This window comes from Amblyomma americanum, chromosome 3 (assembly GCF_052857255.1).
Source record: "Amblyomma americanum isolate KBUSLIRL-KWMA chromosome 3, ASM5285725v1, whole genome shotgun sequence".
NCBI classification, from domain to species: domain Eukaryota; kingdom Metazoa; phylum Arthropoda; class Arachnida; order Ixodida; family Ixodidae; genus Amblyomma; species Amblyomma americanum.
In genome coordinates, this window is record NC_135499.1 from 175,297,590 (window position 1) to 175,325,520 (window position 27,931).

Sequence of the window (27,931 nt, forward strand, 5' to 3'; positions counted from 1 at the left end):
GCTGTCTTTCCACGACTCGAAGCAGAGGCAAGTGCAGAAGCGTGATCGGGGCCAAAAGTTGGCGGTCTTCCCACTCGCACAGGGCGTCCATCTCGGCCGGTGCGTGCAGTAGTCTAGCTGCTCCGAGGAGCGCCCGCTGCGGGTCTTCCCGCGGGGGGCGGCGGTGCTCAGGAAACTGGTTTTTCCTGCAGTGTTGTCGCCGCCGCTGGGCTGTCTGGCTTCAGCGCCGCCCGCCGCGAGGCACCAGCGGCAGACTCCCGCCGCCGGTCCTTTTGTCTCGCTGGCCGACTGCACCGGTCGGCGGCGCCGTGCCGTTGACGCCGCGAACACTTTCGCTCTCGCCGCCGGCCCCTAGGCGCGACGCGCGAGGTGCGTAGCGCGGCCGGTGTTGATGCTGCTTTGCTGTTGGGCGGAGGAGGAGGGGGCGGACCCGTTTCTCCTCACTTTCGCCGTTCGATGCATGGTTCGCGTGCAGGCGACCACTTTACTCCCCCTCCCATCCCCTCCCTCCACCCTTGGTCCCCAAGAGTGACGCCACAAAATGGCCAACATACGTGGAGACCAGTATCCCCCCCCCCCCCCCCCAAGAACAACTCATAGTACCAACCACCACCACCAAATCGGAAGGTGGTGCTTTGTGGCAGACGCCACGGCGGCTGGAGGAGGCGCGCAGTGGGGCTTTGAAAGAAACCCTTCCCCGGTTACCTCCAGTGTGAGCGGGACTGTGAGAGTAGCCTGGCAACTTTTAAAAACCACCGCTGTGTTAACCTTACCTGTGTGTTCAGTGTCCGAGGTTCTGTTCGCATTTTCAGTCCGTCTATATCGCTTCTCTCTTGGAGAGATTCAGTGTCCGCCCAAACTATCCCAAACAGACAGTTGTCGCGTTCTTTCGTTGGTATGTGCGCTAACCTAGCATAGCCTATTTGTGGCCGGCCATCTACCGGCTGCTCAGCAATGGTCAGCCTGCAGTTTCTTTGTAGTGAAAAATACCGCACTGAAATAACTTCTCTTAAACTTTGTGGGGTTTGAATAAAAGCGGATTAATCACACGGGGACAAGACTAAAGGAAGATAACGAAAGCAAGGAGGAATTTTCTGGGGGCAAGTGTACACACGTCTTCTTCCGACGATTCTTCATTTTGTGCTGCCTGCGTGAACTGTCCTTTTTACGCCGCTCGATGTCCGCCGGAAGTCTTATCGCGCCCGACCTCCGCACGTACTCAAAGGTGGGGAGGCGCGGCATCGGCGCCAGCGGGTAGTAGGCAAAGGTGTCCGCTCGGAGGCCCGAGCTTTGTAGATCAGGCCGCTCGGTGTCGATGGCCGCAGTTTCTAGCTGACACACCGTTTCTTCGCCGTCCCGGCTTTCCTTTTCGACGTTTGCGCCCCGTTTCTTTACATCTGGTTTCCTTACACAGGCAAGTGCTGTTCTCGCGCGCGCAGTGTCACGCAATTCCTTGGCCTGCGAGTGGCACGTAGTCAGTTCCTTGGTGGCTCACCTATTCTGTCTTCAAGTTCGATACGATATAGTCGGAACTCGTGATAACGAAACTGTTTATAACGAAATAATGGGTATAACGAAGGAATGATGATTCCCCTTTGAAGCTTGGTCAACGTGGGCTATAACGAAGTAATCGCCGGGGCACTCCAACTTCGTTATAACGAGGTTCGACTGTATTGTATTTGGTATTCGAGGGCAGAAGGGCCCCCATAACCAGCCTGCCAGCGAACTCTTTTGAGGGTGAGGGGGAAGGCGAGTCTGGAAGAGCGGCACCTTTTAGTTTACCATAGGCCCCTGACGTCGCGTGAATACCCGTTATTACAGTCTGTCGACACCTCTCTGGAACTGAGCAGCGGAGGGTAGGAGTGCTAGCGTGATACGATGGCTTTCAGACCCGAGTAGTTTGCGCTCGTGAGCGCGCGCATGACAACAGCGCGCACCCGTGGAAGGCGTCGTCACGTCGCTCTCGTGTAGTACAGCTTTTGCCGCATTAGCCACAGGAAGCGAGACGCCCGTACGAGAGGCGCGCGCACCACCGCCAATCGCACTTGCGTCACCGCGCATCGTTCGTGCACGCACGGACCTCCCCTTCGTGGCATTACGCCACGCGTGTGACGCGCCGGCCTCCGCCATCGCGCAACGAGAGCCGGAGCGTGTGTCACTTTTTCTGGGAAACGGCCCGAACGGAGGAGCCATCGCCGCAACGGCTCCGAAAGGGGATTGCTCTCCGAAGACCCGTAGTCGTCGCAGTGCGCGCACGGCGTCGTGCCTTCGCTCGTTCCCATCTTGCGCTTGTGCAGTGCAGGAGCTCACCGAGAGCTCGACTGCCTCGCCCCGTTGTTCTGCATGTTCCTCCGGTAATAGTGTAGTGGCGCAGATGGGGACACTTTTTATTTTTGAAGACATCCTTGTACCGAACACCCCGCCGTATATGCTCTGCACGGTACCCGAGTCGCAGCGGAAAGGGGGACCGCACGACGCGCGCTCTAGGAGAGAGAGTGTGCTGTTGGAGCTACATAGATGCAGGTCATGGACTGCCGGCGGAAGGAGCCTGAGCTATAACGGAGCGAGTGATTATGCAGATGATTCCGGTATCCTCGCTGGCCATGGGAGCGCCTGCCTCTTTGCGCTTTGTCTACTGCATCGACGACTGTTCCCCTGTCCCTTTGTCGAGGTTCGCGGGGGGGGGGGGGGGGGGGGGGGGGGGTGGGGGGGGGGGAATACTTAGTCTGTGTAGAAAAAGTTATGTTAGACACTCTTGCAGGTCAGAATAAGATGCATTTATTCCCTCTGCAATCGCCATTTCAGACAGGTATGTCGTTTTAGGAGCGTGGAAGCTCAGTTGAGTGTTAAACTTAAGTACTCGTTTTTTTGTTTTATTGTTATTTTCGTAGAACGAGCCTTTTTGCCCTTAGCTCCGCCTGACCTGTTATGCGACCCGCAGCCTCTTTCTGACGTGAAATCATATACACGCGCGATCAGGTGCGAGAGCGATTCCTCCCGACCGTCTCTCCGGGCGCCGCACGTTGTCCACGTGTACCCACCAGCGCCACGCAACTGAGTCGACGCACGTGGAAGGCGATGGAGCCTCTCTTCGCGCAAATCTGCCTACACGCCCACCCGCGGCGCCGCGCATGGGCCTGTGTATGCAAATGCAGGAGCCGGCGGCGGAGCGCAGTCGCGTGCGCTTTAAAGCTGCGCCGGGGCAGGAGGAGGCCCGAAGAGAGCCCTCGCGTGCCGTCGGTGGCACGTGCCGGGGCTGCTTGCGTCAGCAGCGCAAAAGAATCCGGGTTGATGCGGCGCTTTGTAGACGGCGACGACCCGGCATCGTCGTCGTCCCGACCGCTGGGTCTCCGTCGCGGTGCTGTCTGCCGCGCAGGGCTTTCTTGCTCGGCGCTTCGCGGCTCACGACGCCGCGTGAGTACGTGCACGGGTGCTCCGAAGGACCGTGGCTGTGCCATTGCACTCGGCTCCTCGTGGCGTGATTGCGCCTGGACACGGCTTGAAACAGCCCACCGGTAATGGAGGAAAGAAGCAGCTCGTGAAAGGTTTCAAGTTGGCTCGTAAAGAAATAAAAGAAAAGAAAGCAGCCACGCGACAGCACTTGGTAGCTTATGCTGCCCAGAGCTTATCGTTACTGCGGTAACGTGCACCCCAATTGGCGTCCACGGAGATAAAGAAAGGAAATGGCTTCTAGAGAGCTTGGATTGCGAGCTCGCCCGCATGACGTCGCGCTCATTCTCTATTGTATTTTTTCTCCTCTCCGAGGAGCTCTGCCACTGGAGGCGGCGGCGCTGCAGTCGTTGTGACGCTGTATGAAGGATCACGTGACACCTCTGCGTCGAGAAAGCGAACTACTGTGATCGGTCCGCGTGAGAACACGTGGTTTGAGACTTTTTGCTTCTTGTTTTTGGGAGTACCTCAGATAAAGCGCGTGCTCCGGCTCTCTTGTACTTACTTAGTGGCGCTTGCTTACGAAGTGCTCGAGCCCAGCACCGAGACCTCGAAGGTCTTGTTACTGAGATAGTTGTTCGGCGCACTTTTTAACTAAGTTTTGCTGCCACAGACAACTACAGGGAAAAAAAAAGCGCCGACAATGAACGCAAGAAACGATATGTAACATTGATGTCCCTCTTTGCGAGTCTCTATTTGTCTCAGGTCACGATACTTAGGATAAATACGTGCGCAAAAGCTCACTGGCTTACTGCGGCGGTACTCTGAGAATTCTTCTTGCGAAGTTCATTAAGAGCCGTGCGTACACACGCTGCCGCATGCGGTGGTGAACAAGGACTTACGTACTCGAACTAAGCACGATGCCGTCGGCGTTTTCAGCCATCAACGCTCGTTTCGCGCGAACATACGCATCCCGCGGGAGAGCGACCGCAGACAGACGTTCGCAGGCGCCGTCCTCTGACATGCAATTGGTGGCTGCCAGTCCTTGATTGGCCCGGAGGTGAAGGCGACTGTCGGCGTCTGTGCTGGCAAGCCGACAAAACACGCGATGTTTAATTACTCTGCTGGCACCTGAGCACCCCCCCCCCCCCCACACACACACACACACACGCACACTCATTGCTTTCTCTGGCGAAAGCGGGTGAACGGCGCGCTGCTGTCCTGCCCGAGGATGCAGACGCCGCGTCCTGTTACGGCGCGAGACGAAAGTGGCGTCACGCCTCCTCCATCATTATGTGGACGCGCTGCTTGAGGTCCCGGCCATCCGTCTCCTTTATGTTGACGGTCCTTGGCGCCTGTGACACGCTGCCGTAGTTCTCTGTCCGGCGATGTCTGGCGGACGCAATAGGCGGGCTTTCGTATTTGGTCGCCTTAATTGTGCGCACTGTCCAGGCGATGTGTCCCTGTACGGAGGCGCCGTTTCGACACCGTCGGCTCGTTACTTCGCGTAGCGTGTGTATAATGAGCTTGACCGGCCTCGTATGGTGCGGGTCCCTTTCAACTGTTACGTGCGGTGCAGTTGGCTCACAAGCTTGCCGAGGAAGGGCCGCGAGGCTGGTAACGATGCATGCACAGCACCGTGTAGACTGTAAGGTCGGATACAACTCAAGAACGAAGCGGCAGGTGCCCCTCAAAGGATGCCCTCCAGCCAATGACGTTTACCGATTTTCATGACGCCGTGGTTAACCCGATTAAGCCGTGGCTATTCCCGTTTTATTTGCCACCCCTTGTGATTTCAAGCTAGTAGGCCCAAAGGGATCAACCAAGGGGAAAAGGGGAAGAATCCGTCGACGCCATTGGCTGGAAGGGATATTTGAGGGTACCTGCGGCTTCATTCTAGAGTTATATCCGACTATAGTCGACCTGAGTACGTCCTGTGCTAGTCAGACTGTAGCGTGTCTCCTAGGCTCATTTCTCGCGTTTGTCTTTTTCTAAATGCTATAAGTGAGTTTCCAGTCAGTGCCATCCAGTTATACGCAACTATCGACGTTAACTGTCTCTTAATGGTAACAAAGAAAGGTAATTATCGCTTACGCTTTATTTATTTTAGACTTTACTTTTAACTCGTTCCAGTGTGTAACGGCGTGATCCTATTGGACACAGTGATCTTTTAATGTCCTCGCTCACTTACCCGGTTCTTGGTCAGAGCTTCAACAAGGGGTGTAGAAAAGTGTACGCGCATTTACAAGGTGTGTCAGCTATTCATATCTTGAATGTACCATAGTGTTTTCATTTGTTCGCGGATCGCCAGCATTTTCTTGTACTCTCCTAGCAAACAAGTACTAAATCTCGCCTTCCAAGGAAAATAAGAAGGCATGTCGAATTGCATTCAGCGCTTAAGTGCTGGGAGATTTTAGTTCCAGCCTTTGTAATAAAGAAAAAAAAAATAATTGTAAGCAGAGTTTTGCGTGCTGTAGGTAGATTCACACGACGGATGAGGTCGCGGACGAATCCGTCGCGTCAAGTCAGGGGGCCTTCTGTATAATAGTGATAATAATTGGTTTTTGGGGAAAGGAAATGCGCAGTATCTGTCTCATATATCCTTGAACACCTGAACCGCGCCGTAAGGGAAGGTATAAAGGAGGGAGTGAAGGAACAAGGGAAGAAAAGAGGTGCTGTAGTGGAGGGCTCCGGAATAATTTCGACCACTGGAGATCTTTAACGTGCACTGACATCGCGCAGCACACGGGGCCCTTAGCGTTTTTCCTCCATATAAACGCAGCCGCCGCGGTCGGGTTCGAACCCGGGAACTCCGGAGCTACTAGTAGACGAGCGCCCTAACTAACCACTGAGCCACCGTGGCGGTGGGCCTTCTGTGTGCTGAAAAGATTCACACGGCGGATGAAAACAGCAGATCCCAAAGCGAAAAAGCGCCCTCCTTTTCCTGTCCCGCAGACGCGAGTTGCTCGGCCCGAGTCCGTGGCGTCAAACCAAGTGAATGCATGCGTGCACCAGCTTTCTCTATGTACCAGTTTTCTCTGAGTGACCACTTTCTCTAAGTGACCACTTTCTCTCAGTACCAAGTTTCTCAATACTAAGTTCCTCTAAGTACGAAGTTTCTCTATGTACCAACTTGCTCTAAGTACACCTTTCTCTAAGTACCGAGTTTCTCTCAGTCACCAAGTTTCCCTAAGTGAACAAGTTTAACTAAGAGACTTGGTTCGTCCGTGGTCACCGCGGTTCCGAACCGCGGTGACCGCAGATCTCGAGGACGGTCCTCGAGATCTGCGTTTCGGTCCGTCTTGTGTGAATTATCCACCTTACGGGTTTTCCGCTTGAATGTACAGTCACGGACAAAAGTCTCTGGATCGCCTTCATCCTAAACGAAGCTGGTAGCTCTTTTATTAGTCATCGACTGGAGACCACACTCGTGGAGGCGAGAGAAAAGGATTCTTTCAGCTTCACACTGTGGTCTTGATCCGGCGGCTGATAACTGAGCTATCGTCTTCGTTTACGGGCGCATGCGGTCTAGAGACTTCTGTTCCCGACTGTGCGCACTGAGTCGACTCTGGCGCCTGTCGTACAGTGAGTGGCTCGTTATTTCTGTGTACAAAAACCTGTAAAAAGCAGTAAGGAGTTGTAAAAGGAGCCCGACTGTACACAGGTTATACAGCTGCCGCCGCAACTGCGTCAACAACAGTAGTTCAGAGGTCACGACGCCGATTGACCGCGCCGCCGCTGCCGCTGTAATTTCGCGGGAACGACCACTCCGCGTATCCTAGCTGCCAGGCATGAACACCCACTGCAAGCATCCAACCCTTCTACGCAATTCCTGTTTCCTCCCCGCGTCTGCGGGCACAGCGGAAACGATTGCCGCTGGCGCACCAGCGCGGACAGCCCCCAATTGCCTGGATGCTGCCTCGTTTGTGTCGATTAACCTTCTTGGATGTCGTTGCGACACCCGGTGTCCTCTGTGCGTGCGTGCTGGAGGAGGGGCCGCGCGGACTCCTTCTCCGACACCGACGAATGTCGACGGTGGGTCAGCGGACGGCGCGTTCTTTCGAACTCCTGCTTGATGTCGATGACGAAGACCGCTCCGCCGGAGCCGAGGGGAAAACCGTGCATTGATTGGGCGGATCGACCCGAAGGCGGCGCGGCGTCCGAGCGGGAAAATGAAGCCCTTTTCGCGTCTGCTTTATACACCGTGCACCCGCTGTTTACGTCATTATGCTTCCGTCAACAAGGGCGAAGGAATGCAGGTCTGCATATACGGTTGCTTGCTTTCTTTTGCGTGTGTTCGTCTCCACCTCCTGCACATACTTGTCGCTTCTTCTGCCTCACTCTGTGCATGACGTGGACGCGATGCCGCTGTGCGACAGATTGCAAGCGTGCGCGTCCCGCGTAATGATACCAGAACCTGAAACCGCGTGTCTCGCCTCGAACAGAGCGCGCTGTGAGGCTCGGCCGAACGAAGGCGCGTTTGCTGGGAACAAGTTCGCATTCCTGACTGTACAAAGACCGTAGAATGATCTTGTCTGCCGCCACCTCAGCCGTGCGCATAGACGACAGTCGTATAGCCCGCTCGACAACGATGCGAAACACGAGTACAGCCTTGATAGAGCGATGTCTGTAGATGCGGAGCTGCCCTGTGGTTAAGTGGGAAGGGTAACAGGGTCGTTAATTCCACTAATGTACTGTTATTAGACACTGTTTTGTAATAACCATGACCATCGGCCCACCTACGGACACTGCAGTACGAAGGCCGCCTCCCCCTGTACCCGCAAACTTCTAATGCGCACCTTATTCTTTGGCGCCGCGTGGTAAAATAAGTAACGAAATAAATAAAAACTGACTGCTGACGAATTCAACTATACCAGGCATGGAGCAAGCTGCAAAATGAAAGCTTCGTGGCTCTCTCTCTTTGTTCTTCGTGATGCGTCAGCTGTCTTAGCATGCAGGGCTTATTCTGTCTATTGACTTATTTACTCAAAGGCCCGCATTCAGGCCGATTTTAGCCGCATTGCCGCGAGAGCTAGAGGTTTTTGTTAGCTACTGGTGGTGTTAGCCTTGCAGCTTGTCACCTATTTGTTGCTCCACTGTAGCGACACTTGGATTAAAATCGAGCAATTTGCGGCACAGATCGGTGACCTGACAGATCTACGTCGGCATGCGCACAGTCTTCACAGTTATTCATGAACTGCTGCTGTCGCCATCTGGAGTCCATGGGTCATATAGTCTGGAAGAAATTTTTGAAGAAGACGGAAGCCTCCTTTTTCCGATTCTCCTTTAGTTGCGTGCTAGATTCGGTCTGTCCAAGGGAGGTCGGAATTTAGATGAAGATTTTTTTGGCGACAAAGTTCCTCGGACCGGCACCTGCGAGATTTTCCCGCCAGGCGTTGCTGTGTACAGGATGTGACAGTGCCTGCCGCTATACTCGGCGGTAAGGCTGCACATTCCGCGTAACGATTAACCGCCACTGGAAGCGCAACTTCAGGATCGCGACGAGCATCAACACGTGCTGGAAATGCAACCCCATGCCTATAGTGGCTCAGTTGGCGGTTTCTTTTAATTTTTTATCGTACACGGGCAGGATCTAATGACTCGCGCCGCCGGACATGCGCGGCGGCTGCACAACTGCACCGGCAGTGACACGGACAGCGATGGTCTTCCGCGGTCGCATTGCTCGTGCGAATGTCCTGCATAGCTGTGTGGCCTATTTCCGTCCCCGTCGCTTCTGCACCGCTCATTTTCTTCTTACACTTTCGCCGTGCCCTGGAAAGGGTTTGCGTATGCCTCAGCGGAGCGTTCTCTCTTTACGCCTGGTGGCCAACTGGGCTGGCCAAGGCGGAGAAGCAGCCGGAAGTAGCTGCGTTGGTGCTTCTAGCGGTTCTATATAGTTACGCTGTAATGGTGCCGTGCATAGTTACGCTACTGGAAATATGCATCCCACGCAAGGCTCCTTATACGTTGTCAGTCGTATAATGTCAAAATCGTTATATGCGACAATGCTTTACTGCTCTCCCTTCAAAGCTCCCGCCAAATTTTAGCCAGTGGGCGTTTTAGACATAATGCTTATGTCCATTTACAGATGCATTTTATTTCATGTTTCTTCAAAGTATGGGAGGGAAGAGAGAAAAAGTTGCTGAATAGCAGCTTGACTAGTTACCGCGTCCACATACATGATACATATCAGATAAACGTATGGAGGAAAAAAGAAATTCTCACCCATATATATCACCTTGTGTTTGACGCGTTATGACCCGAGTTTGCTTCTACTACTACTACTGCTATCCCTTCCGCTACGGCGTGGTTCAGGCGTCCGCCTGGAGTAAAGCTTACCGCACGTTACCTTTGTTTCATAACTACATGACCTAACCGATCCTAGATGCAACTGATATGATCGGTTCGGTTCAACTCCGCGAGTCGCGCGACCAGTCTGTGAACCAAAACATGCGAATGCTGTTGACAAGGGGGAGGGGGCTTGGCTGTGCTTGCTGGGGTTTGTGCACTATCTTCACAACGCCATGTTTGTGAACGCAAATGTGCCGGCCATTATGTGTACGCCAGACACCGCACAGACTGTTCTTGTGGCGACCTGGTCGCTACAGAGATATTAGAGCTTCAGGTAAACCTTAACTGCGCGGTGTGGTTGACGGAAGATTGTTAACTCTCCTGAAGAAACAACCGTAGAGCGCATCAAACGACAAAATATACAGCAACAGAGCCGCACAGCACCGGCGCTAACTTTGACATAGTTTTCTCCTTGTTCACACCCTTCGTTCGTCGGCAGTAAATGCTGTCCAGTGCAGGAGGGCTCGTGTACGTATAAAAACTTCCTCGCGGGAGCCGCTCGCCGTCCGCGGTTAGTTGTGCTTTCTGCGCGCAGAAATGCGTAAATATATGCAGGTAAATAAGAGCGCGAAAAGTAAAAATGAGCTCCGACCTCTGACAATCCCCCCAAGTACAGAAGGCAGTCCTGCTAAAGAAAGAAACAAACAAACGAACGAACGTGCGGATAACGAAAGCTTCTAACAACACCCCGATAGGGTCGACGTGTTTTCGAGTGTTTGGCCTCCTCCTCCTCCCCGTCCCCATCCCTTCGAGTGCCCACCGCGCAACGCACGCGTACCTCGGTAAACACGCGACTAACTCCTTGGAAGAGTTTCCGGTGCCCTCCCTGACCGATCCCCTCGGGATGACGTGCGCCCGAGCTGGCACACTCTGGCGGCCGCACCGCTGCTCTCTATCCATGGCCTGCGGTTTCTGCTCGGTCCGTCAGTGGGAATCTCGAGTGACGCTCGCGCCGACGTCCGCAGAGTCGCGCAGATTGCGCCGCGCGGGACCCCGAGGCGCAAAGGCGTGTCCCTCACACCACCCTCCTCCTCCTCCTTCCTGTCGGTTGTCTACGTGTGTCCGCGACCCAGAAAAAGAGAGCCGCCGAGTGCGTTGCTGTGGGAGCGGAGCAGTGGCCGGCCGTTGTCGACGCGCCTTGCCGATAACAAGAGCGAGCGGCATACCCTTGTTACGACTGTCACCGCTGTGGGAAGCCTTGCCGCTTGAAGAAGAGGAAACGCGCAGCTCGCCCCTTGTCCGCGGACGACGCGAGGCTTTTATTGCGCGGCTCCCGCTGCGGTCTCACTCAGCGGCGCTTGGCCCCCGCACGCTCCGAGCACGCATACATCTCCTCGTGTGAAGTGTGCATTCGGCGCCAGTCAAACGCGGTGGCCCGGAAATTCCCGCGTGGTCGGAGTAGTCGCCGCGCCTCTCCGCCCCTCTTTTCCCATCGTGCTGTTGTGGTCGTGGAACTACTGGAGCTGAGGGAAGAGGGCAGTCTTCTACCGGCAGCGGAAGCGCGTACCGGGTAGTCTTTTCTCGAAATGTTCTCCGTCGGCGCTGTAGTCACCATCGCTGTCTTGTGGCAACTTATGGCAACTGCTGTACTCGAAGAAGACACGACGGTGCGCGGCAACGCTTTCTTTCTTCCTTTTTTTATTTTTTTTGCTGCGTTAGGTCGCGAGCGCTACCACTGATGCGAACGGTGCTATCTATGGCTATAGTCGGATTCGAGCCAAGAAAAAAAATCGGCTTTTCCCCGTCAAAGGACTCCATTCCAGCCAATGGTGTTGGCCGGTTCTCATGATCCTGAGCGTGACAATGCACGGAGTGCCGTGAGGAAGCAGACTATCCCCTGAATATTGGCGTAGCATCTTCACTGTTGGCCACAACGGAGGCAACATATGCGCTGAATGACTCCTGGTGAACGCAGTATACGCGAAGGTTTTCGGGCAGCACCTGAACCCATGCACAATCCTGGGTGACACGCACAAGCAGTGCCGCTTGGCTATAAGCACCGTTTCACTTGTTTACACAGCTAACAGGGGCTAAAATACCATTGACGTAGTTGTGGATACAGAAAAAAACGAGAAATCAAGGAACGAGACTGTAGATGCTAACTGATGACGGTACTCCTGAAGGGCCACAACGTGTGTGCATGCCTCGGCGGAGGTGAGATTGAGTGAGCAGGGAAGAAGGTCTACGGAAAACACAGAGACAAAGAATAGAAGGGAAGAACAAGAAAACAAAGGGGGCGAAGAAACATTCGCTACTGTTGCGAAACGACTAGAAAGAAAAGCTACGGTACTGCGGGTAGCGTCCGGAGTTCTACACACACACACAGCAGTGTGTGCGGCGGTGGAGTCGCACTAACTTTTAGGGTTCGATGTCCATGGCTGCGACGAGGCACACAGCCGGTTTGTTTAGAGCTCTCTTCAGCCACAACATACAGGACGCCGTGCACTGTTGCCTTGTTTTTTTTTTAAATACTTTTTGCTGTGCCACATGTTACTGCCGGGGACCGTAGAGCCTACGTATAAATTGACAGAATTTACCTGAATATATCTTAGTCAAGAAAAAAAAATTGGCTACAGCAGCTTATGGCCCTAATGTTCTACTGCATTAACCAGGCCAAGGGCGTCAGAACTTTCGCCCTTATAATTTATATCTCATAATCACTCTTTGTTCTAGGGAAGAAAAGCTTTAGCAAAGAGTACGTACTTCCTTGTCGCCGAGGAACAGTGTGTGAGAGCCGTGAATGTGGGCAGAGCTTCGCTGGAGGCTGACGCAGTCTCCACCTATGATAGATGCATTATTGCTAGGTGTTTTTTTACTATTAGGATACATGTTCCATTTCCTCCTCCTCCTCCCCCCCCCCCCCCCCCACACACACACACACGCGCGCACGCAGTCACAAAACCTTTTCTTTTTTTTCTTTTTTACGAGCACTACGTCAAACATCGTTGAGAGAAGAGTGTCAGCCCTGCCAGTGCTGCCTCAGGTTTTATGTCGTCTTGGCATCGCAGCGCAGTACGTATGGACGCCATGATTGGTCTGCAGCACCGGCACAACCGAGTTTTGGGGCCAAAGAGGCGGCGTGAGTGCTGCTGCTGCAGCGCGGCCGACGGCTCAGTTGTACGCTAGCGCGTATGTATATATCGATGGCCATTCCGTCACAGAGGTCACCCCCGGGGGAATCGACGGCCGACCTTGGCTCCGTTTCGATGCGCCGGCGATAAAAGGGAGGCCCCTCCTGAGACACAGCCGTCTTCGTGCTTTGCCCCCTTCCCTCGTCTGTCCCTGCGCAAGGAACTAGCTCACTTGGTATGCACCGCGGCTGTGTACGCGAGATAGCACCGTTATTGTCTGCCGCCGCAATAACTGCTCTGCACTGCTGCGCACGTTTTGCTGCCTCCCAACTACAGACGTCGCGCGCGCCGCTGTGCGCCGGAAGGGCGCACTGCGCAGCAGACGAAAGCGACGCCTGGCGCGTCCAGCTGCTGCTGGTTTCTGAAGACAGTTTTTGTTTGTGAGTTAAGCTGCATAAACCACCAAGCCTGATGAGCACGAGCACTTCACCTCAAACCCACCAGTCGCAGTCTAATTTCGCTGTTTAGTGCGCTAGCACGTGTAGTAGCCATTCCCCGCATTTAGCCACTGTGTGTTCTTCCGGAGCCTGCTATGTAGCAGGCTGCCCACCCGGTTGTGTATATATCCTAAATATAACTATAGTAGTAGTAGTAGTAGTAGTAGTAGTAGTATAGTAAAATCTTCTTTATTCAATGAAAATTAAGTTCCCCCGTGTATATACACAAATCGACCGTTATTATTTTTTTTTCTGTTTGTGTTGAACTGATGCATAACCTGTAACGCTCGGGCGGCGACCGTACTGCGCCTCACTCATAACAAACGTACATTGCATCGTGATACACAGCAGCAAACAAAGTAACAAAAGCTGTAATACTAAATTAAAAAAAGCTGGAACACTACTGGAGCCGCGCTGTCTCTACTCGCAGCTAAATTAGCAACTCTTCCGCACCTCCATACGCCGGCGTTGGTTTATGAACTGAGCTACTTTTTTTCTTGCAGGTTATACTGAGCACGACCCTGTATACTTGTCCCGTTAAGAGCCGAGCGGCGTTGAAGCCGCAGCGTCAGCTTATCAGGGATCCATTAGAGCCACAATTCTGCGCGAAGAACGCTTGTGACCCCACTGCCTATACCGTGTGCAGGTTGGTCACGATAACCTTGCAAGGATGCACGATAATGGCCAGGGCACCGGCCCGCTTCCCGATCACGAGCACGTTCGGACAGCTTTGCGGATCCCTCCCTTCATTATATGACGGCAGCTTATCATAGAGCTGTGTCAACGCTGGCGATTTTAGCATCGCGTGCAGAGTGCGAGTGTTACAGAGATAACCTGCTGAGCCACAAAACAGGAGGGGGTGTCGCATTTATGCTTAGGGCAGCTGCTGAGAGGGTCCTGACCAATTTAGCTTCGATGGATGGCCATCGTAAAAGCATTTCTTATAGGCACGAATGCCTTATGTTTGAGGGTCTTTTGTGCAGTTTCGTTTATTGCTGCTAGCTTTCAAGGAGTCGTATGCCAAAGAAGTCTCTCTGGCTGATGTCCGCAGAAGGGTAACACAGTGTCTACACTGTTGCAGGTGGACTTCTGACTACCTAGACTGCGATGGGCACGCAACCGTATATATGTATAGGGATCGTCGCTTCCGTATTTCATTTTTTTTTGTCAGAACTGGGGCTAATATTATAGCTGTATTTTTTATGTTCAAATTCTAAAAGACATGGACCTATTCAGTAACAAAAAGTTTGTTAATTGTGGCTTCTTTTTGGATAATTTTTCTGGAGGAAAAAATACTGTTACAGCATATTTTGGGACATGAAATCAATTGCCTTCAGTTTTGCTCATAATTTTGATAAGTGATCTTTAGTAAGTGGCAACATACCAAGAAAACAGCTAACCAAGTCGGATAGTGCGTCATCATAGTACGACCATGATTGTAACAATTGTTGCTTGCAACGCATTGTAACCACTCCTGCACTCGTGCCGCACAAGTCGCGAGAATCTCCATCCGGCTGCTATCCGCTTCTTCAGACAAGCAGCACTTGAAGCGTACTTCTGTCTAACAGGCTGTATGACATTGAACGGCTGCAAAAAAAGCTTCCATTTCTCTATTTTGACGCGCGTCAAGGTCATCCAAGCGGATTGTCGATTTTCCTCGCCATAGTTGGCTGCGCGATCGCGATTTCGCGTGGCTGTCGGCAAGGCGCGTAAGCTTGAGAAGTTCTACTCCGGCGTTGCCCCTCCTCCTGTGCTCGCTGCATTCGCTCAACTGTACGTGCACACGTGTTCACGTGAGGGCATATCGCCTACTCTGCCTCAGGCGGGCGACAGAGGCGGCCGCCACGACGGTGACATGGATATTTTCGAAGGCGCGTTTATTTATTTGTTATGGTATCGTGTGCGCTCCAAGATGTTTCAAAGGGGAGTGGCTGCAGAAATAAAAACGAGAATATAGAAATGGAGGCAGTCGCCACTAGTCTGGTACACTCGGCAGCAAAAGTTCATGGGATGCGGCCAGGTCGCGAGGCAGCGCTGCAGTGCCTCGCGCTTGGGATGTGCGTGCTCGGGGAAATATTTACTAAATATTTACCCACGCATGGGCATCCCATGCTGTGCTGTCCCTGTGCTGTCCCTGTGCCGTGCGACGTCAGGTCAAGTTAAAGAACTCCAGGTGATCTATTATAAACCGGAGTGCTCCACCGTCGTAATCGAAACGAAGGAATTGAAAAACAGAGATGTGTGGCGGAAAGGAAGATATGCTTCCTTGTGGTGATGATCAGTGCTCGGCGATGGTTACGAGGGCTTGGTACGTTTCCTTCGATTGTTGACTAAGGCGATAAATTTTGTGTGGAAGGGCCAACCGGGGCAAATTTTCTGCAAGAAGAAAGGCTGTGAGGATGCAGGTTTAGTTTCATAAAGATTCGGTGGGGAATCGAGACTAATTAGATAATTCGGCGCCATGATACGGTACTGATTAGGTTCTGTCACTACAAATTAGAAATTCTTGACTACAGGGTGTTATGTCCCGAATGCGGTGCGGACAAACACGAGGACTTTCATTTTCATTATTCCTTTCTTCCCCTGTTTTCTGTTCGTCTCGTAAGCTGCGCATTTCCGGGAGGCTCGAGTGTTGTGCAGGGAAGCGCATGGGACAGCCGACAGGCTGGTCGGGAGGGCTGAATTTGACTTTGACTTTGCGCGCCTGGTACTGGTGATCAGCAGCACGGGACTGCAATAATGTGCTTATTATAGGTTACCGGTATAGTCAGAGAACATCCCAAACCCGTTTCTGGACTCGTTTCGGCCTGTATTGCTGCTTGGTGGGAATTTTTTCTAACATTGTGTGGTTAGATGATATAGTATTGCCGTCATTCTCAATGATATGTTCTCAGAAAAGTCGAAGCTGTCCCGACGGTTGTTTCCTCAGGAGAGAAGGAGACATTTTTGGCCGGAAGCTTGAACTCTGTTTACGCCAAAACCTTGCGGCAGGCAAAGATTTTTTTTTTTTGGGGGGGGGGGGGGGGGGAGGAAATGGTGCAGTATCTGTCTCGCATATCGGCGGACACCTGAACCGCGCCGTGATGGAAGGGATAAAGGAGGGAGTGAAAGAAGAAAGGAAGAAAGAGGTGCCGTAGTGGAGGGCTCCGGAATATTCGACAAGGGCTGAAGAGCTGGTTTATGAACAGAGTAAGCGGAGAAATACAGTGTAGCGTGCACTTTTCAACTACTCATGCCGAAAGTTGGCGATTAAACTACTTGCATGCATACCGTCGGGGTCTCTAGGATGTTCGGAAAACGATTTAGGCCCAGAAGCGACACGTTTTGTCAGCTATCACATCATCTCACTACCAAAGATTAAAGAAGTCACTTCGGCTTTCACATCCACAGGCGTGATATCGATCCGGCGGCTAATAATGAAGCTGTCTCCTTTTGTCTGCGACTCTAGATACTTTTTTTCCAATTGTACATGGTAAATTGTCCCGCTGATCTATCAGCGAATTCAGCCCAGACTTCCGTTTGCTACCGAGTCTATGAACGCTGCTGCCGTTTCCGCTTGAGTAAGTTCGTGCGGGCAACTCCCGAGGCAAGAGCGTGTTGCTTGTGTCATCGCGCTTTATTCAAACGCAGTCTCGTATAGACACACGGGACTGCGTTTCAACGTAGCGAATTAGTAATTATTGGACTACACATCTTCGAAGTATCTCTGGGCCGGCGGTTCGTACTTAACGACGACCGTAAGGAGATGCCTTAACTAGGTGCATTAATTTCGCTGACGCGTCGCGATATTCTTTCGCATGATCCGTGAAGAAAGCACCTCACACATGACTGCCTTGGACCCACACGTGTTTTCTCGTTTATTTAGCCTGTGAGAGGTCTCTGTTCCGTTGTGCACAGCTCACTTAAAAGCTGCGTTAAGGTTGCACCCATGCTTCGCTACTCCAGTCAACGGAGGTGGGCGTGGGCAGAATGGACCGCACTACTTCGAAGACAGCCAGTGTGGCTCTTCTAAACCGCTGCTGCGCGGACTGCCATACCGGTGTCGTTGCCTGCTGGCCTACCTACGTGTGCGGGCCTTTGACCGTCCCGATGAGCCCTTGGACCATGGGTGAGTAGAAGGCAGCGGCGATGTGATGGAAATCCAGCATTATCGACTTGTCTGCTGCTTTTTGCATGCGAAGGATGCCTGCGTTTTGAGTCTCTGTATATACACGCGAGACGTTATAGAACCTGTGGTCTCACGAAAAAAACAAACTTGCTGAATGTTCTTGAACCTGAAAAGGAAAATTCGTTCCTCTGTGTAGTTGCTGCTCCAGGTAACTCAGAAGATGAGATCTAAATAAACTCAGTGCCGATATGCTAGCGGCGGGGACTGTGGTTGCATTTAGAACATCCATATTTATTAAATATCTGAGCGGTGAATGTTTTCTTCGGATAGTTCCTGGAATAAGCGGAGAACAAGTTAAAATAACTAGAACTTGGTGTTGTATGGTCTAGTTACTTTGTGGCCGTAGGTTAGAATGCATTCCTCTACGTCGCTGTGATTGGATATGAGTAAGCGCGAGCTACACCTTAAGGTCAGCTTAAGGCCAGGCGGCCTTCACTGTAGTTGCAGCTGTCAAACTTTCATTGCACTGCATCGAGAGTCGAGACTAAGAGAAAAAATGCTCAGCTGCATTTCTTCGTTTCGTTTTTCCTGATGAGCACGTTTACCTGGAACAGCGCGCACGAAGCTGCGAATTTTCAGCGCATGCATGTTGGGCCGGAATTAAAGCGCATTTGCGCCGACGAAATTGCGTTTGCAGCGCTTCGTTTCTGGCCGAAGTGTAAACGCGCAAAGTTGTTTCCATTCCGAGATGCACGTGCTCACTGCTCGCTATACGCTTGATCGATACGCTGTATAAAAACCTGCCTTCAGAGATGTCATCGTGCAGGCCCTGAACCAGGCTCCTCGGGACTCGGGTGAATGTGTCGGGAAGTTTAAAACAAAATTCGAACAAAGCAGATTTGGAGGCATGACTTTGTATGTCGTGCAAGTTTCGCTGCTGTTTGTATTCTGCACTGTGTAGTGTGCGAACGCGCACAAACGGGTAAGGAAACTAGGGATTTTTATACTAAGCGGCAGGAGTGTTGTCTATTTTAGCGCCCCTGCTGCCCAGTACACGGCGAGTGGGAGATACATAATCACGGCTGGACCTGGTTCAGTGACTGCGCGATACACACCTGCCTGGCCTTGCGTGTACGTCCGCGGTGGCCGCTTGTAACCGGCCCGCGTGTGCCTCTGCCGTGGGCTGTCGCAGATGTTCGGCCAGTACAAGGAGGACCTGGGAGCCTTCGCCAAGTCCGAGGCGCTTCGGCTAAAGACCTTAGAGAAGCTGCGCAAGAAGGAGGAGAAGCTCGACCAAAAGGAACTCAAGCCCTACCGGCCTGAGTGGCAGCGAAAGTGCTTCGGTGGGTGGCCTTATCTCTCTCACTCTTATTCCTCTCTTCTGTCTCGCTAAAGCACGTGCTCTTTGTTTCTACTGCCGTGCCCGTCTCACAGCCTTTACGCTCGGCTCTTTTGGTGCACACCCTGGCTGATCCGGCCGCAGTGATTGTGACAGCTGTCATCTTGACAGCAGTCATGGTGTGATAGGCGGTGGTTAACCACAATAACGATGCTATAATCCCTCTCGATTGTCAATGTGAGGGGGAGTGACAGCAAGGACACTGCGGCAGGATGACACGTAGAGCCCCGAGAGGCGCACGAAATTAAGGTCGCAAAGTGTAGTTCATCTGCAAGAAAGCAGTATGGGGCGAAAGCACGGCGCCAGTATCGATCGAACCTATACTGTATGCTTTATTTGTATTCGGGTGACATGCTTTGAGAAATAGGTTAGAGGAAAATAATTTTACTGAGCGTGTGCATCGAAGTTTGGCGTAGGTGACCCAGAGAACTGCAGTAATGTGGGTTATATGAGCCCAACATGGTGGGAGAATTCAAGGGGGCGCTGTAGTGTTCCGCGCTGTATATAGGCCCAGTTCTTGGGGGTAACACGTGTCTACGACCAAGCGGAGAAGCAGGCACGGTTGTTATACGCGCTGCGTTTTCCTTCGCATTAGAAAAACAAAAAGCAAAAAGAATGGTACCGGATAGAAAAATGAGGGAGGAAAAAAAATCTAAGCCGAGAGGCGGCGCAGTGTCGTGAATGATGCGTGCACGGGGATAACGATTGATTCAGATGCAAAGCCGCCCAAGCGGAGACCCCCAAGGGCGATCCGCCAATGCGTTATATTATAGTGCGCTCTCTCGCGCCGTACGTACCCATGCCGACCTTGTGTATAAAGGTGCGACTTTTTCGCGCCCTGCAATGGTGACGGGGCGGGAAATCATGGAAGTGGCCTTGATTGGACGCAGCACACGTCGTGTGTGTGTACTGCATGGGTCTGGATTGCGACGGAACGGAGAAGCCGTGTGCACGAGGCGGGATCGACTTTCGAGCTGGCGACGATGACGTTCCGCTGGCCTTGTTCCCGCCTCCTCCTCTCTTTGGGAATGACGGCAGTTAATCATGCTCGCTTAGTCGGCGCGGCGGAAATATTGCGCGACAGGCGTTAACCGCTTTGGCGACGTCTGTGAACTTGCCAAAAGCCCCGTGTCGTCGCCCCAGCCATTTTTCAAGCGTTGGCTGGCAGCGTTTCCCGACTGCAGCAAGCAATTTAGAGGGTTAGGAGTGGGGTCCCAGTGCGCCAGCGGTCGAACGCGAAACGGCGTGGTAATTTTTTTTTTTTACATCCATGGTGAGGGCATTGTCAAGGGCCGCAAGAAAAAAAAAAGAATGATTACTTTACTGTCTATTGCCTTCTATTTTATTGTTCACTGACTACGAGACGCTTATTATAGGTAACTGCTAGTAGAACCATAGCAGGTAACACTTCAATCAGCCTGCGGGCCAAGCTGGCTTTCGGAAAGGCTGCCTGGTGGGAACATATACACTTACAAAAAAATTTTTGCCCTCTTTTGCGAATCCGTTGATATTACTCAGTAGCAGCTATTGTGTTTTTTATTGATATACAAGCGAATGACAGTTAAAACGTATTGAGTCTTTGTTGAGCTGTATGAAATATTTAGTTTCGTTTTTATTAACATCTTGTTAAATTCTCGTTGCATTGCCATTCTATTGATTATCTATTGAGACACATAGAAAAACAATACACCCACGTTAGCTCTGTTTTCTGCGTATCAATGCATGCAAAATACGTTGCAGCGTGATTTAGGTTATGCAAATCTGAACACGAAAGGTATTCTTATTGTTACGCGTAACCGCTATGATAATTCTTTCTGAAATGCCCAGGAAACCAACAACATATGCTTAACTTTTACTTGAATGTTCTTAAATCGCATTGCCAAATTCGAAAGAAAACAGGTTCTATCAGCACTCTACAAGGAGCAAGTTAGCAGCAAGGTCTTGAAGAGGGCACCAGAAAGAACAAAAAGAAGCAAAAAACAGAGCACAAACAAACGCTTCATTGACACTCGCACCTTATTCAGACTTACTCCTTACTCAGGCTCTGAAGGGCGTACCAATAAGTCTCGGCGATGATTTGTCAGTATATACAAAGAACACGCACAAAGAATTCACACAAAAACGCCTGGCTGCAGCTTAAGTCGCCGCATTCAGCACGAGCATCAATACCGCCTTTCGAATAAGAGTCACGTGGGGGAGACATAGGAAGGGTGAAAAAAAAAAAAGTACAGCAGGACAGGATAACTGTTGGGGGCACTATTTACAGCTATGAATCGCGTTCAAGCGGAACGCTCAAACAGAACGACGTTTTGCCCATTTCTGGCCTAGAGTGCGTAGCCTTTGAGCAACGCGAATCCACGGCCGTGTCGCCTGCGACGGGAAGGCTGCGGATTGCGCGTATCGATTCGCGATTCTGTCGTTCGTGTCGCGCATGGGACCTCGGCGCGGGTGGCCCTTTCGGAAGGCTGCGAGGCGCGTATCAGGTGGAACGCGCCGAGGCGCCGGAGCGTGACTGCTCCGGCGGACGCCGGTGGCAGCCGGCCGCGTTTACTCGCTTTTAGGGCTGCCAGCTCGCAGCATTGCGCGCTGCTGCAGCCGGGTCGCGGCTTGCCGCTCGACCGCGCGCACCGCTGTGCGTGTGTGTGTCGCTGTTGGGTGCGTGCGTGCTAACGCATTCGCTGCGGAGGCTCACGGGCAGACGGTTGCGCCGGGTTGTCGGGAGGCCGCGCATCCGGACTCAGGTGCGGTCTCTAGCTCCACGCCGTCGTACGTTCCGAGGCTGTACAGGGGGTGGTTCTACCGGGAGCTGTACTGTAGGGCCGCTTCTTACAGGAGTGTTTGTCCACGTTCAGTAGGCTTTCGCGATGGTTCTTTAAGTTTTTTTTTTTATTTTAGGTCAGCGATTCATGGGAGGGCGCGTTTGGGAAGGAGGGCAGTTCTCGATTTGCAAAGTGCACGTCTCGACCAGTGTTCATCGCAGAAAAAGAGGGAAATAAAGAGGGGGGAAAACGGTGAGCTTAACTGCATAGCCGCGGGAAAATGACCGAGTTTATATAAAACATTGCTTATCAAGACTAGTTGTGCTGGCTGGATTCATAGGCTTTTATTTTTCTAAAGGCTAAATGCCAGAGCGTAAAAGATGAACGCATAAGATGGCTCAGGGGGTAGAGGCGCTACAAACCGACAATAAACTCTAATTGAGTGGGAGGGGCGCAACCCCCCATAACGCAGCAGGTCAACCTCGCCGGATGGCTAAGAGTTTATGCGCTTCGGCCATCCAGTCAGCCCCTTGGACGAACGGAGCCTGAAGGCCTGGATCGGAGCTGCGCAGCGCGGTTTTCCACTGTTCCTCAGTAGTGATTAAGGGAAAAGGGGTTATGGGCAGGCCGACATATGGGATACGGAAGCGTGCCCGCCGCAGAATCTGCAGCTGGGAGAGTAGAGGGTGGGGTAGGTATGGGAGTGAACTGCGGTATTGGGGGAATGCGTGCTTTTGGACCTGCAGTGCCAGATTTCATGCGTTCGGGATGGGCACCTGCCGGTCGGTGGGTAAAGGCGGCGGTCAAATCGTTAGTATTGGGTGATTTCGTGGTAGATGGTCAACCGGCCCCTCGCTGACCTCGCTCCGTGGTGGCGATGAGGGCTGGGCCCCGCCCGGATTGTAATGCATCGGGCATGAGTGGGCCCCTCTTTCCCTTGGAAGGAGGAGTGTGGGGGAGTCTGGAACAGCTAGACGCAGTGGGTGGTGGTGGTGGGGAGGGGGAAGGGGAGGGTTTAGATTCTAGGAGACAGAGGGTGATGGGAGAGATCCAGCCTTTATTGACAGCGGTTTTTGTAGCCGCTGATAATGATTTTGGGGGTTGGGTTGGACGAGGGTATGGCTAACACGATGGCCGCCTCCTTGGCGACATCGGGGGAGACGGTCATGACGAAGGCGGAGGAGGACGGGCAGTCGGTACGACCCGAAATCACGTGCGCAAATGCGTCTCGGTGGCGACACTCGTCGGCATCCATGTTGGCTACCTCCTGGTTATTACCGTTGCGTTTGTGTAAAGCATGCGCCCTTATCCGCCGCCGACCACTGTGAAAAACACGGTGCATGTTATGGGGAAGGGGGCGAATGTCAAGGCATTGGTGAATTGAAGGGGGAAGCCAGGCTTTTGGGGAAAAGAGGGACTCTTAATGGACGCCTGCAAGGCACAGGATGTGGCGGCCCGTCGTCGGGCGTGAGAGGCGCTCATATCAGCCCACTAAGTGGGCTTCTGGGAGTTCCTCCGCCGTGTTGTACAGGCCTAGTGCCTGAAGTCTTGTGCGGAGGTGCTGGGAGGCAGGCGTATGATGGCTTTGTAAGTTTTGCGAATGAGGCTGCCTATCATATCGAGGTCCCCTGTCGGAAGGGTGAGGCACGGGAGGGAGTACGCGAGGGAACTTAGTACGGAGGCTTGTACGAGGCGCACGGTTTCGTGCTCTCGAAGCCCTCGATTCCTGGAGGTGATCCGGTGGACGAGACGGATGGTCTGGTCTACACAGACGCAACACAGACGCTAACCTTACGCTTAGGACACCGCGCATCTAAGTTAAGCTTGAACACGCGCTCCACGCGCCTCAGAGAAATAACCCGAATCAAGCACGTGGACATCTAAAAGAAAACACCACAAAAGCTTAACTCCTAAGTGCTTTGTGGTGTCTTTCTCTCCGTCCGTGTTTCGTTTTTTGTGCACTGTGGTGAATTGAAGCGTGTGGAACCAAATAGCTCGGCAGTTCGTCTTGAGCCGCCGCGGTGGCCGAGTGGTTATGGCGCTCGGCTGCTGGTCCGAAAGACGCGGGTTCGATCCCGGCCGCGGCGGTCGAATTTTGATGGAGGCGAAATTCTAGAGGCCCGTGTACTGTGCGATGGCAGTGCACGTTAAAGGACCCCAGGTAGTCGGAATTCCTGGAGCCCTTCACTACGCCATCCCTCATAGCCTCTCTTATAGCCTTATTCGCTTTGGGACGTCAGAACCCCCATAAACCATAAACCAAACCATTTCGTCTTGAGGTCAATATCTGAGCTAAACCAAGAAGCGGATGTATCACTAACGAAGGCATCGCGCCTTTTCATATAAATGTGAGGAGCTTCTAATATTTCACACGCCAACGTGTCGCAGCACCTGCTCGCAATCGCGACTTTTTAGCGGGAAGGTTCGCTCACTCCTCCTGGTGGGGGAACTTGCTCGTGCTCCCGTGCGCTGTCATCCCATGTGGCCTTTGTAAACCGGTTCTCAGTGTACAGCCGATCCTGCGGGAAGCTGTACGCCGTGCAGCGAGTATAACGTCTCGGGGCGGCTTCGTCGCCTCGACGCCGGTTGCAGCACGCGAACGCGCGCGCTCCCGACGCAACGGCCGACGCGGTGTCGTCTTTCGCGCGACGGTCCGTTCGTCTTTGCGCGCTACGTGTGCTCTATATATGGGCTATGCTCTGCTGTATAGAAGTGGCGCGCTGCGACTGACTTCCCTGCAGCTGCACAGAGGACGACGCTGTCTCTGGGGAGAGATGCGCTTGGGTGAGAGAGAACAACCCCGTTCCCATTTGCCCATTCTTACGAGATGGGTTCAACTGTCCAAGCTGATCGATTTGAACTAAGGGAGTGATTACCCATTGACAAGCTGTGAGATTCGGAGGGCGCAGTGGGCAAAAGGCACTCTTCTCAAGAGAGGAGAAAAAAAAAGTGGAACGGCAACCGTAATTATATTAATTGGTTTTTGGAGGAAGGAAATGGCGCAGTATCTGTCTCATATATCGGCGGACACCTGAACAGCGCCGTAAGGGAAGGGATAAAGGGGGGAGTAGTGAAAGAAGAAATAGGTGCCGTAGTGGAGGGCTCCGGAATAATTTCGACCACCTGGGGATCTTTAACGTGCACTGACATCGCACAGCACGCGGGCGCCTTAGCGTTTTGCCTCCATAAAAGCGCAGCCGCCGCGGTCGGGTTCGAACCCGGGAACTCCGGATCAGTAGGCGAGCGCCCTAACCACTGAGCCACCGCGGCGGGTTAACGGCAACAGCCGATTTCAGGTTGGGTTCGACATCGCACTATTGTTGTGTTTTGCAGTTACCCGCACAGTCATCGTTGCGTTACACAGTATAGTTATTCGCATGCTTCGAAGAAAGAGTTTTCGTATGTTCGTTTCTCTGCAGATTTATTGAACCCTGTCGTCGCTGGATCGGTGAAGTTCCGATAGTCTCCCACTGAGGACAGGAATGGTTACTCTGCTCTCTTGCACGTACGGGCGGGACGAGAGGAGTCTGTCCCGGCTCATCGCATACACGCAGTATGCGTCGACAACTCGGACTGTCCGTGTACGCACAACGGCATTTCACGCGCACCGCTCCGTTCATTGCGCCGTGCCGCCACTTTACGCGCCGGCAATGCGCCGAGCACCTACTGCGTCGTTCGGTGCTGAGCGTATGAGCCCCGGCCGCGCGCGCACCTTCCCGACACGGGTCGCCGCCACAATGGCCGGAACGAAGCAGCGGCCGTGTTGCTCGCGCGTGAGGCCGGAATGCGCTTTCGCAGTGCCAGGATGCGCGCATTCCCGCCGCGTGTGCGTGCGTGTGTGTGCGTACAGGCGCGCATTGTTTCCCCACGGCCGCTGCCGCCACAGGTGCAGCCCGCGACGTCACGGTGGGGCTGGGCGACGCGCAATAACTGGCGCGCACAGCTGTTAGCTCCGATCCGCGCCCAGCGGAATGCATGTGGTCTCGCCTGGGATGGGCAAAGGGGGAGTTTGTTTGAATAAATGACAGAAATAGAGCGCTCCTAATGACGCTTTTACAGGAAGATTGGAAGTGAGTTGGGGTTAGAGGCATGAGGAACGGGGCACTGTTATGGGCTCACAGAAAGTCGGGAATTGGTTAGCTTGTTTAATGGAATGAGAGGAGGAAGAAGGCAAGCCAGACTCATAAGTTGGTAGTTCCACAGCGCTGAAGAAAAATAGGCAATGGTTAGGACGGGCGCTCTACCAAAACGCTGTGGTCTGTGCAGCCAAGCGTCTGTAGGAGCGAAGCTTTTGACAGGCCAGCCATTTGGGATCTTCAGCGAAGCAAACAGCACGTAGGTAGTCGTGTAATAAACATGTCGCGATAATTCTGACCTGAGAACTTTGCGTGTGCGTTTGGCGTGTCCTATGGAAGGTTTTATAACACCAAAAGAGAGCACTCGCATCTGCAGGTATGCGTCGACCTGTGCTTGGTGCAAGAGCCGATGAACATTGCGCGGCAGGTAGCGAAGGGAGTGAGTGGCACTGTTACAGACAATCGATGAAGGATGATAGTTTGCCATTTGGCATTTGCCGCTGCGCTCTTGAGTTGCACCCAACTACAGCCCACGGCTGCACCTATACGTTAGCCTGCAATCTTAGTACGCATGCTCTTGTATGGGCGTCAAAGATTGCTTTTCCTTTATTTCATTGCAATAAAATTAATAAACTTCCTTTCTTTCTTTCTTTCTTTCTTTCTTTCTTTCTTTCTTTCTTTCTTTTTTCTTTCTTTCTTTCTTTCTTTCTTTCTTTCTTTCTTTCTTTCTTTCTTTCCGTACCTGCCTCGAAACGCACTGTTCTCTCTCTGCGTAAGATAATTGTCCGCTGTGAGTAGTTTCGCCCTGACGGCATAGAACGGAAGGAATGAATTTACCGCGGAAGTGCGCGCGGAATGCATGCTAATTTCTTTTTCTGACAACGGCATTTTTCTCCTCCCCTCTCTCTGGGCGGCAGACTTCTTGTCCAGCATCTGGAAACACACGTTCGCGCGCCTCGGCGAAGACTGGGTCTTCCTCATCCTCCTCGGCGTCATCTCGTCGCTCATCAGCTTCTCCATGGACTACGGCATCTCCATGTTCCTCAAGAGTGCGTGTCACCCTCTTCTTCACCCTTAGGCCAGCTTATGATAAGTTAAACCGGAGAGCAAAACTGCGCGCGACAAGTCTCATTGACTGCGCAATTTCGGGACTTCTGTGTTTGTGTGTGGCTGGTTTCATTTAGGCATTGCAGCCAGGCTTTGCGGAGCCATATGCTTTGAAAACGAACGTTAGGTAACTTCGCTGTGCTTTACTTTTAAACTCTCCTTGCTCTCGGTCAAGGTATCAGCGTTCTTATGTGGTTCTCACGGAGCGCCGGTTGTCGGGTCTTTGATTTCTCCGTCGCCTATATCGAGTTTAATGAGCTACATAATAAATAATAATGAAATTTGTATAGGCCAGAATGATTGGTCGCTTCATCGCAGCATTTATTTTTAATTTTATTTTACATTTATATTACGTGAAGATGTAAGAATCGACGTCTCGGACGATTCCGGGTTTTAGATTTTCCATCAGCTCCTGTAAAGCTCGAAACGGACGATCGAGAACGCTAGAACATTCAACAACGCTGATTGATAACTGCCGAAATAGCTGCTCAAGTAGGGACCGAACCCGTGCGTGAGCTGTGCATGCATACATTTCGCCGTGGAGGAGCCGCCGCGCACGAAATTGATGCGCGTCTTAATTGACCTTAATTGTTGTGCAAGTCGTCGTTCGTTCGTCGCCTGCGAATTTCGCTGAGACGCGCGTGTTGACTCATCTCTTCTCTTCTGTTTTTCCTTCCCTTCAGCAAGAAGATGGCTGCACAGAGATCTGACGGACAATCTAATACTGAAATACGTCGTTTGGGTCTTCTTCCCAGTATTATTAATATTATTCTCATCTGGATTTGCTCACACCGTAGCGCCGCAAGCAATAGGTACGTGCACTTTCATTGGCTTTCTATTTTTTTCCCCTACAGTTTTCAATGCTCAGGATGCCTCGAGCGCAATTTCGCACGTTCGATTTCGCCATTGCGAGTTCAGGCGCTTCTTAATGGCTGCTTGGACTGATAGTATTAAAGCATCGAAAGATAAGAAACTCCCCGGGACTATAGCGCAGGCGTGCACGGACGAAGAACAAGTGAGCAGGACACAGAACATAGCTGTGTGATGCGTGCAACACGCGATTTGTTTATCTCTGTATCCCCTGAGGAAGTTAACAGCGTCAGTGCATTGTCAGATAAAGAGATGTCATAGAAAGCGATTCAGTGTCCGGAACGGGTCATGCCGGTTGAGTAC

General features: G+C 52.4%; 1 protein-coding gene across 1 annotated transcript in view; it reads left to right on the top strand.

The window, feature by feature from the left end:
- ClC-a (chloride channel protein 2) overlaps nt 1-27,931 on the top strand; it is an 87,854-nt gene that overhangs the window by 32,862 nt on the left and 27,061 nt on the right. Inside the window, exons 2-4 of the mRNA XM_077658866.1 lie at nt 18,610-18,760; nt 26,569-26,700; nt 27,442-27,570. Of these exons, the coding sequence (XP_077514992.1) occupies nt 18,610-18,760; nt 26,569-26,700; nt 27,442-27,570 (412 nt within the window). The remainder of the gene's footprint in view (nt 1-18,609; nt 18,761-26,568; nt 26,701-27,441; nt 27,571-27,931) is intronic.